The 19,912-nt window shown below is 45.6% G+C and overlaps 1 protein-coding gene across 1 annotated transcript in view; it reads right to left on the bottom strand.

Annotated features, from left to right (window-relative positions):
- CRLF3 (cytokine receptor like factor 3) overlaps positions 1 to 19,912 on the bottom strand; it is a 42,893-nt gene that overhangs the window by 12,050 nt on the left and 10,931 nt on the right. Inside the window, 5 exon segments of the mRNA NM_001244329.2 lie at positions 6,378 to 6,510; positions 7,546 to 7,768; positions 8,991 to 9,168; positions 10,418 to 10,505; positions 14,858 to 15,065. Of these exon segments, the coding sequence (NP_001231258.1) occupies positions 6,378 to 6,510; positions 7,546 to 7,768; positions 8,991 to 9,168; positions 10,418 to 10,505; positions 14,858 to 15,065 (830 nt within the window).

Here is a 19,912-nt window from a genome sequence, read left to right as displayed (position 1 = left end):
TAATAAATCTCTTTCTTGCCTAAAAAAATAAAATAGGGGGCTCTTCTCCCCCCTCCCAGAAACCCTGGGAGCTGTCTGCTTTCCTTTAATAAAGACTTTGCTTGCTTGCTGCCTGTGGGTTCAGGAAGTTCATTGTTCAACTGCCGTGAACAGGAACCCAGATTCCGGTATCATCTTTTGGGGGCTCGCCCAGGAACCGATCCAATCCATCTGCGCTCATAAGGTTTAGCAGAAATCAAATGAGGCGCTGAGACATCAGTTACCGAGTAGAAACTAAAGACCTCCAACAGCAGGTGCAGGGGACGACCAAGCCAGCTCCAGCTGTCCGAACTGCCCTCTGGGACTGGATGAGCTCCTCCTCCTGGTGAAAATACCTCCTCACCACAGCCCTCACTGCAATCCGGACCCTCTTATTCAGACCCTGCATCATTAACTGTATTTCTCGTTTCATTATATCCCAGTTAAAAGCTATCAACCTTCAAAATAATAAAGGTAACTCAAAAAGACTCATAGATCTAAACATACAATTTAAAAACACAAAGCTTCTAGAAGAAAACACAGGAGGGGTTCCCTGGTGGCCTCGCAGTTAAGGATTTGGCATTGTCACTGCTGTGCCCGGAGTTTGATCCTCAGCCCAGGAACGTCTGAATGCCACAGGGGTGGCGAAGAAGAAGGAGAGAGAGAAAGATGAGAAGGAGAAGGAGAAGGAGAGGAGGAAGAAGAAGACATAGGAGAAAATATTATGACCGTGCGCTGGGCAAAGGTTTTTTAGACAAACTAAAAGCACTAGGAAAGATGATAAATTGTACGTCAATAAAACCAACCTTTGCTCTGCACAAGATACTGCTAAGAAAAAGAAAAGACAAGTCACGGGCTGGAAATTATATCTTCAAAACACATACTTAACAAAGGACTTACAATCACCAAATGTTAATAATAAGAAAACATTTTAAAGGCAACAGATCTGAAAAGATACTTCATCAATGAAGATACACAAGTGGTCAATACGCCCATGAAAAAATGTTCACATACCAAAAAAAACCCAAAACAGAGTTCCTGTCGTGGCTCAGTGGTTAACGAATCTGACTAGGAACCATGAGGTTGCGGGTTCAATCCCTGGCCTCGCTCAGTGGGTTAAGGACCCAGCGTTGCCGTGAGCTGCGGTGTAGGTCGCAGACTCGACTCAGATCTGGCATTGCTGTGGCGTAGGCTGGCGGCTACAGCTCTGATTAGACCCCTAGCCTGGGAGGGGTTCGGCCCTAAAAAGACAAAAGACAGAAAAAGGGGGGGGTTCCCGTCATAGCTCAGTGGTTAGCGAATCCGACTAGGAACCATGAGGTGGCAGGTTCGATCCCTGGCCTTGCTCAGTGGGTTAAGGATCCGGTGTTGGTGTGAGCTGTGGTGTAGGTTGCAGACACGGCTCGGATTCCATGTTTCTGTGGCTCTGGCATAGGCCAGTGGCTGCAACTCCAATTGGACCCCTAGCCTGGGAACCTCCATATGCCAAGGGAGTGGGCCAAGAAATGGAAAAAAGACAAAGAAAAAAAAAAAAAAAAGAAGAAGAAGTGGGGTCTATGTGCCCTCCCTGGGATCTGGACTCTGGGACTGGTTGAACAACAGAACATGGTAGGAACTGTCAGTTTCTCAGGCCTTGAGAAACTGACAGTTTCCACTTCCTATTTTGGGGGACACTCATTCTTGGAACAGAGCCCCTAGGCAGTGAGGAAGCCCACGCAGCCCACGGAGAGGCACCAAGAGTCAGAATCAATCTGCCGGCACGTGAGTCATCTTGGAAGTAGATCCACCATCCCCAGTCAAAGCACCCCAGCCAACACCACACAGACAGAGATGAGCTGTCCTTGCCTAACTCTGCAAATCGCAGCTGAGCTTAATAAACGACGATTGTTTTAAGCGTCTAAGTGTTGGGGTGGCTTGTTACGCGGCATTAGCTAACTGGAACACCACTTTCTGATGTTCTTGGAAAGAAAAAACTAATAATGAGAAATAACTACGAGTTCCCACTGTGGTGCAGCTGTAACAAAACCGAATGAGATCCATGAGGATGTGGGTTTGATCCCTGGCCCCACTCAGCAGGTTAAGGATTCGGCATTGCCGAGAGCTGCAGCATAGGTCCCAGATGTGGCTTGGATCTGGTGTTGCTGTGGCAATGGTGGAGGCCAGCAGCTGCAGCTCCACTTCAACCCCTAGCCTGGGAACTTCCATAGGCTGCAGGTGTAGCCCTAAAAAGAAAAAAAGAAAAAAAGAAAAAAGAAAAAAGCCAGGCTGTTGCTCCTTGATTTGCCACCTCATGTTACTTGTGAAAGTCAGGCTAGCACAGTGGCTACAGGCATAGACTCCAGGGCTAGACCACCGGGATCTGAATACTGACAAGTCACGTAGTCTCTCTTGCTCTTGTTTCTCGATGTGGAAAAAGAAGACAGCAACCTCCTAGGCTGCTAGGATTAAGGAAGGCTGTTAAAAAGGAAGTTGTTTTAAAGAAAGGAGGTGAGAGGAGTTCCTTTGTGGCACAGCAGCATTGTCACTGCAGTGGCTCAGGGTGCTACTGTGGTGCAGGTTTGATCTGTGCCCTGGGAACTTCCACATGCCTCAAGCATGACCAAAAAAAAAAAAAAAAAAAAAAGGGAGGTGGGAGAGAAGACAGTAAAAACATGATTTACAAAATAGTTAAGATCAGACATTCTAGCTGGGGGGCAACAGGATCAGCAGCATCTCCTGCGCTAGGATGCAGGTTCAGTCCCCAGCCCGGCACAGTGGCTTAAGGATCCAATGTTGCCACAGCTGCACTTATGTCACAACTGCGACTTGGATCTGATCAGATTCAGCCCCAGCCAAAAACAGGGGATGAAAAAATAATAAGATCAGGAGGAAAAATTTTTAAAGAAAAAAAAATAGTAAGATCGGGAAACTTTAGAAGCAAGGAGAGGGAAAGCAGGAACGTTCACACACGACATCAGGGGAAGGAGTTGCTAGCAGCCCTGAGCACCACAAAAGACTATTAAGAGCCATCCAGTAACAGGTTTCTTTTGGATCAACGGCGCCAAGCATTCCTGAAACTTCAGCAGAAGGAGACGGGGCTGAGCAGCGGGGCAGTGCCCACAGGAGCATGACCTCCCTTCTGACGCCCAGGCCCTCAAACATCCTCAGAAAGCTGAATAAAGTTTACCTTTCCTCAAGCAGGCCCATGTGCCACCCCCCTCATGCACGAAGGTGCTCCCTCCCCCCCAGTGACAACTTCTGCCTCAAGTGCCGATGCCTGAAATTCTTTTAAACAAGGAAAGAAAACGTTTTCATTCCACAAAGGAAAAAATGACAAAAATGCAAAGGCCTGACTATTTAATACTGAGTTCAACTACGTTTCAGTCAATCACCCTGCCAAGTAGGGCCCCCGTCAAGCATCTCTGGGGGAAAAAGGAGGAACCAATAGTTTATTGCGGACATCTAAGTGCCAGGCACAGTCTACAGACAGTAAGTAGATTTATTAAATCAATTTCTGTAATTTCCAACATCATAATCCATTAACTCAATTTCCAAAGTCATAATCCACTGACATGAAACAAATCTAGGAGTTGCCCTGTGGTGCAATGGGTTAAGGAGCTGGTATTATCACTGCTGTGGCACAGGTTCCATTCCTGGCCCAGGAACTTCCATGAGGCTTGGATGCAGCGAAAGAAAGAAGGGGGGGAGAAGGAGGAAGAAATGAAGGAAGGAAGCAGGTAGGCAAGAAAGAAATCTAACTAGGTTGTCTATCAAAACTTCCTCTGTGTTCACAGAGGAAGAACTTCAAAAAGCAGGAGCTTAGGTCGCCATCATGGAGGGATAAAAGTCATAGAAGAGGGAAAAAAAGAAAAGAGCTAAGGATACAGCAGCAGAGACACTGTACGTTTCCACACTAACTTGAATCAGATTTATTCTTCCATGAAAAAGACAAACGAGAAGCCACACAGACCAGTAGTTAAAATTACTAGAGCCAGAACGACTGGGTTTCAATTCTAGCTCTGTCATTTACTAGTTACGTGACCCTGGGTAAGTGACTTTCCTTCTCTGTGCCTCAGTATCCTCATCCCTAAAATGGGTGACTACACCTAGTTCACTGGGCTATTGCGAGAATCAAATGACAACATAAATGCTTATAACAGTACCTGGCACACAGTAAATACAATTTAAATATTAACTGCAATTATCATTACTGTAACTATTACTCTTATTATGGTCTGAGAGATCTGGCCTGAATCCATTAACTCAGGAAGCCTTATCATTACATAGAAGTACCTTGTTCTCAGAAGATTCACTAATGGGAGTATTTCTATAAACAAGGAATGTTAGCAGAGAAGGGGAGTTTTTATTAGCATAGATAACACATGATTACTGGGGATTAATTAAATAGATGTTAGATACTAGACTCCTTACTTCTCTTTGTTGGTATTTTTCTGGTTAAGTCATTCATTTTTTTTGGCCACAGCCCTGGCATGCAGAAGTTCCCAGGCCAGGGATCGAACCTGCACCACAGCAGTGACCCGAAGCACAGCAGTGACAATGCTGGATCCTTAAGCCCCTGAGCTACCAGGTAACTCTGACATTCTTTCTTCATAATATAAGAGGTGAGAGGAGGTGTCAGAAATGAGACGAAGCAGAAACTAGTGCATTCTGATCATGCCGACAGTTCAAATGATTTGGCTGGTGGTGAACATGGCAACATCAGCTTAGATAAAATATTCGGATACTCTCCACGCCTCATACAAGAAGGGACTGAGAACAAGAGGAACTTGTGGAGTTCCCATTGTGGCTTAGAGGGACTAGTATCCATGAGGACACAGGTTCAATCCGTGGCCTCGCCTCAGTGAGTTAAAGGAGCTGGTGTTACCATGAGCTGCAGTGTGGGTCGCAGACACAGCTGGGATCCCGTGTTGCTGTGGCTCTGGCGTAGGCCGGCAGCTGCAGCTCCGATTCCACCCCTAGCTGGGAACCTCCATATGCCGCAGGTGTGGCCCTAAATTTAATAATAAAAAAAAGAGGAACTCGGAACTATCATTCACAATAAAATGCCATGATCTCACAACTTAAAACTTCAGAGGAGAGTCTGCTACCCTGAGGTGTGTGTATGGTGAACATCAGGCAAGCTTTAGTTTTCTAAATCAAAAGTGGAATTTGAGGAGTTCCTGCTGTAGCACGGTAGGTTAAGAATTCGACTGCAGCATCCCAGGATGTTGCAGAGGCTTGGGTTCGATCCCTGGGCTGGTGCAGTGGGTTAAAGGATCCAGCGGTGCTGCATCTGCAGCTTGGATTCAATCTCCTGGCCTGGGAATTTTCACAAGCTGCAGGTGCAGCCATTAAAAAAATAAAAACAGGAGTTCAGTCGTGGCGCAGTGGTTAACGAATCCGACTAGGAACCATGAGGTTGCGGGTTTGGTCCCTGCCCTTGCTCACTGGGTTAACGATCCCGCGTTGCCGTGAGCTGTGGTGTAGGTTGCAGATGCAGCTCGGATCCCGCGTTGCTGTGGCTCTGGCGTAGGCCGGTGGCTACAGCTCCGATTCAACCCCTAGCCTGGGAACCTCCATATGCCACGGAGCAGCCCAAGAAATAGCAACAACAACAACAACAACAAAAAGACAAAAGACAAAAATAAATAAATAAATAAATAAAAACAAAAAAAAAGGACTTTGGTTTCTAGGAAGAGCTATATAGAAATAGGACCATAGAGAATACATCTCAGACAATAGGAAAACAAGAAAAAGGCAATTAATTTTCCTAATACAGGAGAAAATGGATGAAGAAATAGAAAATTCATTGGTGGCTGGAGAGGCTTCCTTTCAGTTTTATTTTAGGCTATACACAGTATGTTTATTGTGATAGGTTACTTCACACAGATACCTGCTCTTATTGATTCACAAAGAAAAAAATTTGGGGAGGGGGGAAAGTCCCGGAATTTTTAAGATTGACTCTTTTTGGCTGCATCTTCGACATGCAGAAGTTCCTAAGCCAGGGATCAAACTGCAGTCACAGCAGGGCAACACCAGATACTACTAAGGCCACCAGGAAACTCCACGACGGACTTTTGAGAGGTATTCTATTTACTTCTACTTATCAAGAGGAAAGAAGACCTCAACACAGTGAACACATACTATGTATCAGGCCAAAGCAAGGCATTCTACACACCCGATCTCAGTCCCTGCTCATAATAATGCTACGAACACACACGAGAAAGGCGACAAAGAGATAGGGAAGCCGCCCCCAAGGGAACACTGCCCAGAAGGGATGGAATGAGCTCAGGACCGTCTGGACCCGCAGCTCACGGACGCTCTGTCACTTCGCTATACCGTCTAAGGCCTGACAGACAGACGTCGTAAGATCCACTTGCCTGAAGGTCAGCGTCTGCCCACAGAAGTAAGTGGGGGCGCTGGAGTAGAGGACGCCCGAGGACTCGGCATCGTTGCGGAGCGCTATGTTTCTTCGGCTGCTCAGACTGTACCCCTCGAAGCCAGCTGTCCACTCTTTTTAAAAAGCAAAGAGAGTGAGAATTGTTAGAATCCTTGGGGGAATACCGTCAACACAGACACATTCAATAAACCTTGGAAGCGGAAGATATGACCCTTAGGGGTTGTGGGCAACTTCAATAAAAGGAAAACTTCAGGGACAGGGTTGTCATGGTTACTCCCACACATCACACAAAAAAAAAAGATTCTCAGTCTCTTCCTGCACATTTTTGGCGAGGAAGAGCAAATACGTGTTCTACCTAATAAAATGATGTTTTCACTTACTCCCACCTGATTAAGAATTACTTAACAAATGAGGAGTTCCCGCTTGGCACAGCAGAAACGAATCCAACTAGGAACCATGAGGTTGCGGGTTCGATCCCTGGCCTTGCTCAGTGGATTAAGGATCCGGCATTGCCGTGAGCTGTGCCGCAGGTCACAGACGCGGTTCGGATCTGGTGTTGTTGTGGCTGTGGTGCAGGCCGGCAGCTGCAGCTCCGATTCAACCTGGGAACCTCCATATGCCGCAGGTGGGACCCTAAAAAGCCAAAAAAAAAAAAAAGAAGAAGAAGAAGAAGTAATTAACAAATGAGTATAAATCTTTAAAGTAATATAGGGCAGATCAACTTCAAATCATAAAACTTTTGAGAGGAGTTCCCTCTGTGGCGCAGTACACAAAGAATATGACTGCAGGGGCTCAGGGCATTGCGGGAGGTGTGGGTTTGATCCGAAGGCCACCGCAGTGGGTTAAAGGAGCGGGTGTTGCCACAGCTGTGGTAGAGGTTACAGCTGAGGCTCACATTCAATCCCTGGCCCAGAAACTTCCATATGCCATGAGTGTGGTCCTAAAAAGAAAAAAAAAAAAAAAAAACTAATGAAAACGTCTCAAAAGTCACATGAAGTAGTTTGAGCAGGAGGGAAGGAAGACACGGTCCTTGCCATCCTCATTCATTCAGAGCGTGGGCGCAGGAAGAGGGGCGGTCCGCGCGCGGACGCCGAGGGCTCCGCTGCAGGGTCTGGCTCCGGGCGCGAGAAGGGCGGGCCCGAGCATACCGTGCGGCACCAGCGTGGAATGGCCTGTCTGGGGGACGCTCCAAGGGCTCCACTCCTGCCGGCCGTCCCCTCGGGCGCAGACCCGGAACTGGTAGTCCACGTTGGGGTCTATGTGCAACACGATGAACTCAGTTTCCGAGCCCACGTACACATCCTCAAAGTGACTGGAAGTACATTTCCGGAACTGGAGCCTGTAATCTTGGGCTGTAAAGTCGTCGTCCACCTGAGGAGAAAGGCCTGACGTGAGGGCAACGTCGGAGAACAACCTCGCTCAGCATCGCGCCTGAGAACTTGGAGTGGGGGCCCACGGGCTGAGGATGGGCTGCTCCCAGGAAGGTGGGAGGAAAGAGGCCATCACTACTTCCCTTCTTCTTCCTTCGAGAACCGTGGGTTTTACAAGCTCGATCTGATAGGAAAAAACCCGTTGCCTTGGAAGTAATAGGATGTTTTCTACACAATAAAACCGAAGCTAGCCCATCCGAAGTTCAAAAACAAGTATCTCACAACGACGTCATTCACGTAATCAAGAGACAGTGAATGTCTGAAATATATAAAGGACTCCTAAAAAGTAACAGAGGACAAACCACCCAATAGGAAAATGCACAAAAGACACAAATAGCATTCTTTTTTTTTTTCTTGGCTCTTTAGGGCCACGGGTGCAGCATATGGAAGTTCCCAGGCTAGGGGCTGAATCCGAGCTGCAGCTGCCAGTCTACACCACAGCCACATCAATGCCAGATCCAAGCTATGTCTGCAACCTACACCACAACTCATGGCAATGCCGGATCCTTAACTCACTGACCAAGGCCAGGGATCGAACCCATGTCCTCATGGATACCAGACAGGTTTGTTACTGCTGCGTCACAACAGGTACTCCCTGACTCTTCTAATAAACAGAAATGGGAGCAATCCCAAAATCTCACCAAGAGTTAAGTTTGGGAAATATGTGATGGGAAACATTTTGAGACACAGATTTTAAGAAGTACCTTCAAAACTGAAACAGCTATCTATGTTCTCAGAGTTCAAGTTCTCAGTGAATTTAGTTGTAAAGCAAAAGAGAGTGTTCTTTATGAACAGAAGACAATGTTCAAAAGAAATTAACTTGAGGGAGTTCCCATCATGGTGCAGCGGAAACGAATCCGACTAGGAACCATGAGGTTGTGGGTTCAATCCGTAGATTCGCCCAGTGGGTTAAGGATCCAGCGTTGCCACGAACTGTGGTGTAGGTCACAGACTCGGCTCTGATCCTGCATTGCTGTGGCTCTGGTGTAGGCCAGCAGGTGTAGGGCTGATTGGAGCCTTAGCCTGGGAGCCTCCATATGCTGTGGGTGCAGCCATAAAAAGCAAAAAAAAAAAAGAAAGAAAAGGAATTTAAAAAATTGTAAAGGCCCCCAAATCTCTAAACCATAACGTTGCAGCCACGTCAACAATTCTGAATTCCATACCTTACACCATCGTACGATGATGCCTCCAGGTTTTTCTACTAATTCTTCTATCTGTACTGGTGGGCGAGATGCTACTGTTCCATGCTTGAAAATGTGGTCTTTCACTATGTTAAGAATTGAATCATCCAACTGGGCAGATAAACAAGGCACATCAACCAGTAAAGGCACTTCTGGTAAGCTGAGGAAACAAAACTTGTATGTTTATGCGGCTTTTAACTGAGAGCTAAAAATACAAGGGAGTACAGCCTTTAAAAACTGCCAATCACCACGACGTATATAATATTGTCGACCAACTATACCTTAACTGAAAAAATAACAAGGAATATTTTATTTGTCTTTTTTATCTAGGGCTGCACCTGCGGCATATGGAGGTTCCCAGGCTAGGGGTCTAATCAGAGCTATAGCCGCCGGCCTACACCAGAGCAACGCAGGATCTGAGCCGCATTTGCCACCTACACCACAGCTCACGGCAACACCAGATCCTTAACCCACTGAGCAAGGCCAGGGATCGAACCCGAAACCTCATGGTTCCTAGTCGGATATGTTAACCACTGAGCCACAATAGGAACTCCCAATAAGGAATATTTTAGATCAGTTATATACTGTAACGTTGCAAAAGCCCCCAGGAAATAATGCTAATGGCTGTGGGGGCTTTGCAAAATGTTACATAGGTTCTCTTCCCAAATAAATAAAAGGAAAGAGAGAAAATAGGTAAGATCAGAATTGTCACGTTTATACAAAAAGATATGACTAAGCTATGACTTAACTTTAAAGGACATATTCAGAATTTTTTTTGGCCGGGGGGCGGGGGGGGGGGTGGCTCGCCCACATGCGTAAGTCCCTGGGCCAAGGATTGAACCTGAGCCACAGTAGTGACAATGCTGGACCCTTAAGCTACTGAAACACCAGGAAATATTTTTTCCCCAGAATTTTTAAAATTAACAATTCTCTTACACATTAAGATTGAAGAAAATCTGTAGTAATTCCACACCAAAGATTTATACTCACAACTATTTCACACTAGCAATATTGGTAACAGGCAGTGAAGCCTTGACAAATATATTTTCTGTCTCCCTTAAACAGAATTTTTTTTTTTTTTTTTTTGCTTTTTAGGGCCACACCTAAAGCAGATGGAAGTTCCCAGGCTAGGGGTCGAATTAGAGCTGCAGCTGCCAGCCTACATCACAGCCACAGCAACACGGGATCTGAGCCACAGCGGCGACCTACGCCACAGTTCACGGCAATGCTGGATCCCCAACCCACTGAGCAAGGCCAGGGATCAAACCCACATCCTCATGGACCCTAGTTGGGTTCGTTAACCACTGAGCCACGAAGGGAACTCCCCTCAAACAGAATTTTTAAGAGGGAGGGGAAAAAAAAAAAAGCCAGGCAGACAGTTTAAGCCCAAGAGACACCAACTCTTTTACCTGTCCAGCTGGATGTGGGAGGCTTTTTTGGTAAAGTTCCAGAGTTTTTCATTTTGTTCTCCTACACCACCCAGAATGGCGATCTCACCTACAGTGAGGAATAAGAGCACCAGTACAGCGAACAATGGTCACAGTATAAAGTCATCAACATACCCTGTGTCTAGATGGGTCTCTAGTTCTCTTGAAAACAATTTTTTCTCTTTTTTTTCTTTCTTTCTTTTTTTTAAGAGCCACACCTGTGACATATGGAAGTTCCCAGGCAGGGGGTCGAATTGGAGCTACAGCTGCCAGCCTAGGCCACATCCACAACAATGCTAGATCTGAACCGCATCTGCCGCAGCGTGAGGCGACCTGGATCCTTGAACCCACTGATCAAGGCCAGGGATCAAACCCACATCCTTACAGATGCTATGTCCACTTCTTAACCCACTGAGCCATAATGGGAACCCCTTGAAAACAATTCTTAAGTGATGTTACCATTCCCCAAAAGTAAACATAGAAACTTCTTTTGTCTTTTTAGGCTGCACCTGTGGCATGCGGCAGTTCCTAGCCTAGAGGTCAAATCTGAGCTGTAGCCACAGCATCTGCCAGATCCGAGCCGCATCTGCCACAGCTCATAGCGATGCCGGATCCTTAACCCATTGAGTGAGGCCAGGGATTGAACCCCCATCCTCATGGATACTAGTCAGATTTGCTTCTACTGACCCACGACAGGAGCTCCATAAAGCAACTATTTTAGAAGTGACTTTAAGGGGTTCCCCGATGGCTCAGCCAGTTAAGGACCGGGTGGTTGTCACTGCTCTGCCTCTTGGTTGCTGCTGTGGCGCAGGTTCAATCCCAGGTCCGGGTGCTTTCACATGTCAGGAATGTGGCCAAAAAAAAAAAAAAAAAAAAAGAAGAAGAAGAACTGACCTTAAGATTAGCACAAGAGCAAAAAGGATACACAATGACAACATTCTGCCAGGGATGAAAGATTCTGCTCTACACAGGGAAATCTGGTTTGTCAACAAATTTCAAGCAAGGCAGAAGTCTCAGGAACCTCTTCCCAACTCCCCTAGAGACTCTTCATCAACCCCAAGAGGAGTCAATGCAAATAGGACCCCAACGAGCAACAGGGTGAGGAGTCACATAAAGGAAATTCGATATCACGGCATAACGAAATGATCAACGTCTCTGTCCTTCCACAGCCCCGAGGAACACCGCCAGGACTGCTCTCCATCGCAGTGCCCTGGAGATACTCAAGTGTTTTGAGACCACATGACATGACCTTTCTTCCCCTTCCCCACCAAAAGAAAAACAGAGACATAGTCAACACTGCCTGGAAATCCTCAAAATTCCCTAAGTTTTTAATCCCCTGAGAAGGGAGGGGAGGAGAAAGTTTGAAAGTTTAAAACAATTTCTCAAGTATAAAAAAAAGTTCTACAATCAGATGCTGTCACAAACGTGTATGTGCCTCGAAGGATTTATTTTCTAAAATAAAAACACCAGTCAGTCCCCAGGGTGATGAGGACACACTCTGGACCTGGGCTGAACTGCTACTGGGTTTTCTTCCAAAAGCTCAGCCCCCAGGGAAAGACATTCTAAGGTCCCACTAAAAAGAATTTTCTCAAAAGTATTGTTATGGTCTGTGGCAAATAAACACTTCTCCTTAAAGATACGGCAAAAATGTCATTAGCATGTAAAGAAAACACCAGCACCACATTCTAAGTGGGACCAAAAAGGGGACTAACTTCTCGTTGAAGACCTGGGAGCCACAGGCACCCTTTGTCCTATGCCACTCACAGCACTCCACACAGAACAGATGGTACTGGAGTTCCCACTGTGGCTCAGCAATAATAAACCCAACTGGCATCCATGAGGATTTGGGTCTGATCCCTGGCCTTGCTCAGCGGGTTAAGGATCCAGCATTGCTGTGAGCTGTGGTGTAGGTTACAGAGGAGGCTCGGATCCCGTGTTGCTGTGGCTGTGGTGTAGGCCAAAAGCCATAGCTCAGATTCAACCCCTAGCCTGGGAATTTTCATATGTCACAAGTATACCCTTAAAAAAAGGCAAAAGAAAAAAATGCAAAACAAAACACTTATTGCTCAATAAAATCATAATTCTATCTCCAAAAAACCTTAAAACCAGCTGTCTTCACCTGTCAGAGCCTTCATCACTTCCCGTCTGGATTATTGCCACAACTTTCTTTTTTTTTTTTAAAGATCCTTTTAATCAGTTTATAACTTTCTAATTGGTCTCTTTTACTTCCTCATAACCCTTAATACACTTTTTTTTTTTTTTTCTTCAGGGCCACACTTGCAGCATATGGAGGTTCCCAGGCGAGGGGGTCAAGTCGGAGCTATAGCTGCTGGCCTACACCACAGCCACAGCAATGCGGGATCTGAGCCGCATCTGCGACCTATACCACAGCTCACCAGCAACAACGGATCCCTAACCCAGTGAGCGAGGCCAGGGACTGAACCTGCAACTTGATGGTTCCTGGTTGGATTCGTTTTCCGCTGGGACACGACGGGAACTCCCCAATACACTCTTCAAACTGTAGGCAGTGTCGTTTCTTGTTGTTTTTAACGGCCACACCAGCAGCATATGGAAGTTCACTGGGCCAGAGACTGAATCAGAGCCGCAGCTGCAGCCAACTCTGAATCCTTTAACCAGCCTCACAGGCTAGGGATCAAACTGTACCGGAAGCTGCAGTCGGATTCTTAACCCACTGTGCCGCAGCAGGAACTCCAGCAGTGTCATTTTTTAAAAATGCAAATCTGATTGCGTAACTTTGCTGCCTAAAATACTTTAACACATCCCAGCTATGCCTCTTGCTTCACTTGTGACGTTACTTCCGCTTCCGGTCTCGCGGTTGCCTCCTTTTCTTCCTTGGTCTACTTGATGAATTTCTTCGAGCCTCTACAGAACTCCTCCTCCAGAAAGCATCCCCGCGCTCTGCCAGACGGAGCTGAACACTCCCGCTCTGTGCTCCCGGAAAGTCTCTGTCGGCATGTATGCCTCTCTCATGGGCTGTGAACCCCACAGGACAGAACTAGTATCTTTTTTTTTTTTTTTTTTTTTTTTTTTTTGTCTTTTTGCTTTTTCTGGGGCTGCGCCCACGGCATATGGAGGTTCCCAGGCTAGGGGTCTAATCGGAGCTGTAGCCGCCTGCCTAAGCCAGAGGCACAGCAACGCCAGATCCAAGCCGCGTCTGCGACCTACACCACAGCTCATGGCAACGCCGGATCCTCAACCCACTGAGCAAGGCCAGGGATCAACCCCACAGCCTCATGGTTCCTCACCAGATTAGTTAACCACTGAGCCACGATGGGAACTCCTAGTATCTTTTATTTAATGTAGCTGATAAAGACCTATGGGAGGGAAGGAAGGAAGGTAGCAAGTCAAGAACCAAGCATGCTTTAACCAAAACAACTAACTAAAGCCAAGAATACCACCACTGCAATTTCAGGAATAAATGGCAGTCCAACTCCCTAACCTTCCCTGCCCTTTGTGGCCACACCCTCAGCATATGGAAGTGCCTAGGCCAGGGATCAAATCCGAGTCATATGTGCAACCTACACCACAGCTGCAGCAACGCCAGATCCTTAACCCACTATACCAGGCCACAGATCAAACCAGCAACACCACAGAGACAAGCTGGATAATTAACCCACCACACCACAGCAGGAACTCCTGACTCTTTAACCATCTAAAAAGAAGATGGTTGGAGGATAATGTGAGAAAAAGAATGTGTATATATATATATATATATATGTATATGTGACTGGGTCACTTTGTTGTACAGTAGAAAACTGACAGAACACTGTAAACCAACTATAATGGAAAAAATAAAAATCATTAAAAAATAAAAAGAAGATGGAATTAAATTCCCTAAACCATCAACACTGAAAAATATGCGAACAGACTCAAAATGATTGTGAAGTCCCTGTGCCAACAGTGAGTGAGATATTGTTATCACAGAACCATTTGAGAAAAATCATTTCCTCTTTATTATGTTTTTCTCTTTTTTTCTTTGTCTTTTTAGGGCCACACCCTCAGCATATGGAAGTTCCCAGGTTAGGGGTCAAATTGGCATATGCCACAGCCACAGCCAGATCTGAACCGTGCCTGTGACCTACACCACAGCCCACGACAACACTGGATCCTTAACCCACTGAGTGAGGCCAGGGATCAAACCTGCCTCTCCATGGATACTAGCCAGATTCATTTCCTCTGAGCCATGCCGGGAACTCCCATTTCCTCATTATGTGAATGATCATAATTAGCATATTAACTGCACTCTCCCTAGGCTGCCTCACTGTACACCTGTGATCCTCTGTTAGAAAACTATCCCAAGGTACGAACAGCCTAAGCATCCTACGGATCGCAAGAAGCCTGCTGGTACCCGAAGAAACCAGCAGTGTTGACTGTATGTGCCCACTTTCAGCGGACTCCCACCTTCTTGGACGAGGTCCTCTGCAGTGTTAACTCCATGCTCTATCAGCTTCTGGCAGTCATCTAGTGGCTTAATGGTCTCCTGTTCAATGGCGTCCACCTCTTGCAAAAGGGTCACCAATCGCTCATCCAGGAGCTTCCCCAGGGTTCCCTTTAAATCATTAAAATGCTGTTTGAGGACATCTCTTGTCTGGGATGCACTCTCTTTGATCTGAAAAGAAATCACGTAAAAACAAGAATCAGCATCTCAAGAAAAGGCAAATCCACGGGCATCACCCATAATAATCTCAAGACAGGACACAGGCATCACCTTCCTTTCGCTGATACACCAGGTGTGAACCATTTGCGCGAGCTTGCAGGTTTGCACGAACTGGCCTTCAGGTGAGACAGAATGGGCTCAAACCCTGGTCTCACCACTCACAGACTACGTCAATGTGGTTAAGTTAATTAAGCTCACCATGCCTCAATTCCTTTGTCAAATGAATCTAATAATGCTAATAAAAAGTCTACGTGCTACACCTGGTGAAACAACTGGCACACTACTGTTCTTGATAAATAAATGTTAGAAATAAGTATCTTCACAAAGTAGTTCTTGGAAATAGCATGCTTCAGTACATACACAAAAAATTTAAATTAAGAGAGGATTAAAATTCTTTTTCTAAAATGTGGTAAAGAAATAGTTGATTAAAAACTGCAGTACTGGGAGTTCCCCTTTTGGCACAGCAGAAACGAATCCGACTAGGGACCTTGAGGTTGCAGATTCAATCCCTAGCCTCTCTCAGTAGGTTAAGGATCTGGCATTGCCCTGAGCTGTGATGCAGGTCACAGACGTGGCTCAGATCCCACACTGCTGTGGTTGCTACAGCTCTGACTGGACCTCTAGCCTGGGAACCTCCATATGCCTCAGGTGTGGTCCTAAAAAGCAAAAAAGATAAAAAATAAATTTAAAAAAAAGTAACTGCAATACCAACTAAAACAAAACAAAACCCAGAACACTTCATGGACAAAAATGCCCTCTTTGTGCCCAAAGAAAACTAACAATTTACTTACAATCCGAAAGGCTCCTGGGGGTGGGAGGGATAAATTAGAGGAGTTTGGGATTAATATATACACACAACCTTATATAAAACAGATAACCAACAAGGACCTACTATATAGCAGAGGGAACTCTACTCAATATTATTCTATAATAATCTATATTAGAAAAGAATCTGTAAAAGAATGGATATATATATATATATATGTGTAACTGAATCACTTTGCTGTACACCTGAAACAATACATTGGAAATCAACTATAATCCAATAAAATTAAATAAAAATTAAAACTAAATTATCCATATATATCTTTTTTTAAAAAGGAGTTCCCATCATGGCTCAGCAGTTAATGAACCCAACTAGTATCCATGAAGATTCGGGTTCCATCCCTGGCCTCATTCAGTGGGTTAAGGATCCAGCATTGTCATGAGCTGTGTGTAGGTCGCAGACACAGCTTGGATCCCACATTGCTGTGGCCGTGGTGTAGGCCGGCGGCTTCAGCTCTGATTGGACCCCTAGCCTAGGAAACTCCATACACCACGAGTACAGCCCTAAAAAGACGGAAGGAAGGAAGGAAGGAAGGAAAGAAGGAAGAAGGAAGGAAGGAAAAAAGAAAAGAAGCTCCTAAGAGACAGAAAATGTTCAGGAAAAACACACCTCTGGGACAATGACTTGATTCTTTTTGAGTCACGGTCCTCTTTGTGAATCGTAATGAGAGGTTTTATAGAACTTCATCCCAGAAAAATGAATAATCCCTACCCAAAAGCAATTTATTCAATTTCAGAGATTACAAATTCCCTCAGATCCCAACCATGGCTTGCTTTCCCAGAGCAGTAATTCTGAATCTTAGTTTGCAGAAGAATCAAGAATTATAGCATTGCAGCCAATTATAGTTTAGATTGTGGGGCTCTGTCCTAGGACCAACTTGAAGAAGGGGCTGGAGGAGGGTTAGGGATGGAGGGCTCCTTTTTCACAAGCACACCTGTGACTCTGCAGCTCACACCTTGAGAAACACGACCTTAGGTCCATCCAGCCCAGGTTAAGAACTGCTGTTCTAGGAGATATGATGGGGAAATCTTCCATTTCACAAATATTTTGAAAACAAATCAGTTGTCTGTACAGACACTACTTTTTTTTTTTTTTTTTTAAGGAAATACAGATAGTACACAGTTCACTTTGATTTGTGCGAGGGGGACATGGCATGCAGCAGCTTGATGTGGGATCTCAGTTCCCAGACCAGGGATTAAACCCGGGTCACAGTGTGAAAGTGCCAAGTCCTAACCACCAGACCACCAACGAACTCCCACAATTCACTTTTTCTCACTTTAACTACAGGCCAAACACTCAGGTGAATTAAAGCAAATACATGCTTTACCCGGCAAATAGTATTGTATGAGTTTCCTATGACATACTGTGTTTACTACTCCAACCCTTTGCTAACGTGATCTCAACAAAAGCATTTGAAGTTCAAGAAAAATCCAAGAAAAGAATATATCAAAAATATGGGTAAAACACAGTTATATCAACAGTTAACAGAAAAATTTAGAAACCTTTCTCTTTATTCTCTAACAGTGAATTTAAAAGGTAGAATATAAAATTGTCTTCCAAAAGGTTCACAGCCCATGCCTGAAGACTACAAAGAAATACGTGGGGGGTCGGGGGGAAGGGGTGGTTTGCCTGGCAGGACAGATCGAAGAAACACCTTTTTTCCTTTTGACATTAACGTAAGTTACAATGGTATCTGCGCAATAAGAATTCGTTAAATCATAAAGAAAAAGAGAAACCCTAACTTAATAACTAATCTCTGCAAAGTTACTACATAACTTCTAAACCCAAGTCAAAGTTTAAAAAAAATAGCAAAGGGAGTTCCCATCGTGGCGCAGTGGTTAACGAATCCGACTAGGAACCATGAAGTTGCGGGTTCGATCCCTGCCCTGCTCAGTAGATTAACGATCCGGCATTGCCATGAGCTGTGGTGTAGGTTGCAGACGCGGCTTGGATCCCGAGCTGCCGTGGCTCTGGCGTAGGCCGGCGGCTACAGCTCCGATTCGACCCCTAGCCTGGGAACCTCCATATGCCATGGGAGCAGCCCTAGAAAAGGCAAAAAGACAAAAAGAAAAAAAAAAGAAAGAAAGAAAGAAAGAAATGCAGAGACTCAGGCCCCACCCAGAATTACTGGATCAGAATCTGTGCGGGCAACGAGATCCCCAGGTGATGCTCACAGACCGTACAGATGCCAGAATAAATGAAGACCACATGCTGGAGCACTGAAATGCAGCGTGCACCCCCACCCCCCCAGGAGGAAACTCTGCAGCGAGCTCTACCAGCGAGGTCCTGTCTCACTCTTTAACGGATACCGCACACACAGGAAGTGCATTGGTTAGGTAAAGTCAATTTCCTCTTTAGAAAGAATTCAAAAGCTCCCTCGGCTGCTGCAGAGCCTCACGACGTTTTGTTTTTGTTTCAGAACCTCAGAAAAAAAGGAAGTGTGTGAACACAAAGCAGTGAGAGGGCCAGTGGAGGGAGAAGCCATTCGCCAGTCCTATAATCTCATTGTACATTGGACCCCTCTTTGTTCAGATTCCCAACCAACTGCTGTTTCAAACCTGATACTACTTTTTTTTTTTTTTTTTTTTTTTGATTTTTGGGGCTGCACCCATGGCATATGCAAGTTCCCAGGCTAGGGGTCAAATCAGAGCTACAGCTGCTGGCCTACACCACAGCCACAGCCAAGCGGGATCCAAGCCGAGTCTGTGACCTACACCACAGCTCACTGCAACGCCGGATCCCCAACCCCCAGGGATCGAACCCGAAACCTCATGGATACTAGTCGGATTGACTTCCACTGCGCCACAACAAGAACTCCAAACCTGATACTACTCTGGCATCATTTTCTTCTCCCTGAAATAGTTCAAAATTCAAAGCCACCGCCACTTGGAATAGAATCATGTAACTAATCAAGTTCATTTGCTTGGCTTTTTATAAAACTAATGGTAAAATGCAGACTTCACTGCTGAGTGAATTTCTTTGTATATCTGATGTGGTACCAACGGCCCTGTGTGCTCACTGTTGGCTCAGTCTTCCCAACAACTGAGAGGCAGGTCTGGACTATCTGTCTTGAAGAAAGGAAAGCTCGAAGAAGTCAAATAAGTTCCCCATGGCTTCCCAGGGCCAGAAAAAGTCAGACTCCAAGGTCTTTCCACTGCACCATGCTGTGTTCAGTGCTTACAGACCCCATTTTATTTTATTTTACTTTATTTTATTTTTTGCCTTTTCTAGGGCCGCATGCGCAGCATATGGAGGTTCCCAGGCCAGGGGTCCAACTGGAGCTGTAGCCGCCAGCCTACACGACAGCCACAGCAACGCAGGATACGAGCCGCACCTGCGACCTACACCACAGCTCATGGCATCATTGGATCCTTAACCCACTGAGCAAAGCCAGGGATCGAAGCCATAACCTGATGGTTCCTAGTCAGATTCATTAACCACTGAGCCACGACAGGAACTCCACAGACCCCATTTTAAAGGGTTCCAGTAAACTGGTAAATTATGTATGGGCTAAAGACATTTCCTGCTGCAACCTGTATTTCATTCTTGCATAAAGAATTGTGTGGTAGGAGTTCCCTTCGGGGCTCAGTGGTTAATGAACCTGACTAGGATCCATGAGGATGTGGGTTCCATCCCTGGCCTCCATCAGTGGGTTAGGAATCTGGCATTGCATGACCTGTGGCCCAAGTTGCTATGGCTGTGGTGTAGGCCGGCAGCTACAGCTCCGATTAGACCCCTAGCCTGGGAACCTCCATGTGCTGCAGGTGTGGCCCCCCCCAAGAAAAAAAAAAAATTGTGTGGAAGACAACCACATAGGGCAAAACAAGTGTGATGGTTTGTAACAAAGTAAATTTAAGAAGAATACAAATGATATCCCACTCAAGGTCTCAGAAATGAAACTGTAACATAACATTGTTATGGAGGGGTGTCTTCTTTTTGTTGTTGTCTTTTTAGGACTAACTACACCTTGGCA

Source organism: Sus scrofa, chromosome 12 (genome assembly GCF_054392235.1).
Source record: "Sus scrofa isolate SSC_HxYL_T2T_F1_AM1 chromosome 12, Sscrofa_HxYL_maternal_Yorkshire_Landrace_v2.0, whole genome shotgun sequence".
NCBI lineage: Eukaryota > Metazoa > Chordata > Mammalia > Artiodactyla > Suidae > Sus > Sus scrofa.
Note: the sequence above shows the minus strand (reverse complement) of the source record. Positions and strands in the feature narration are given on the sequence as shown.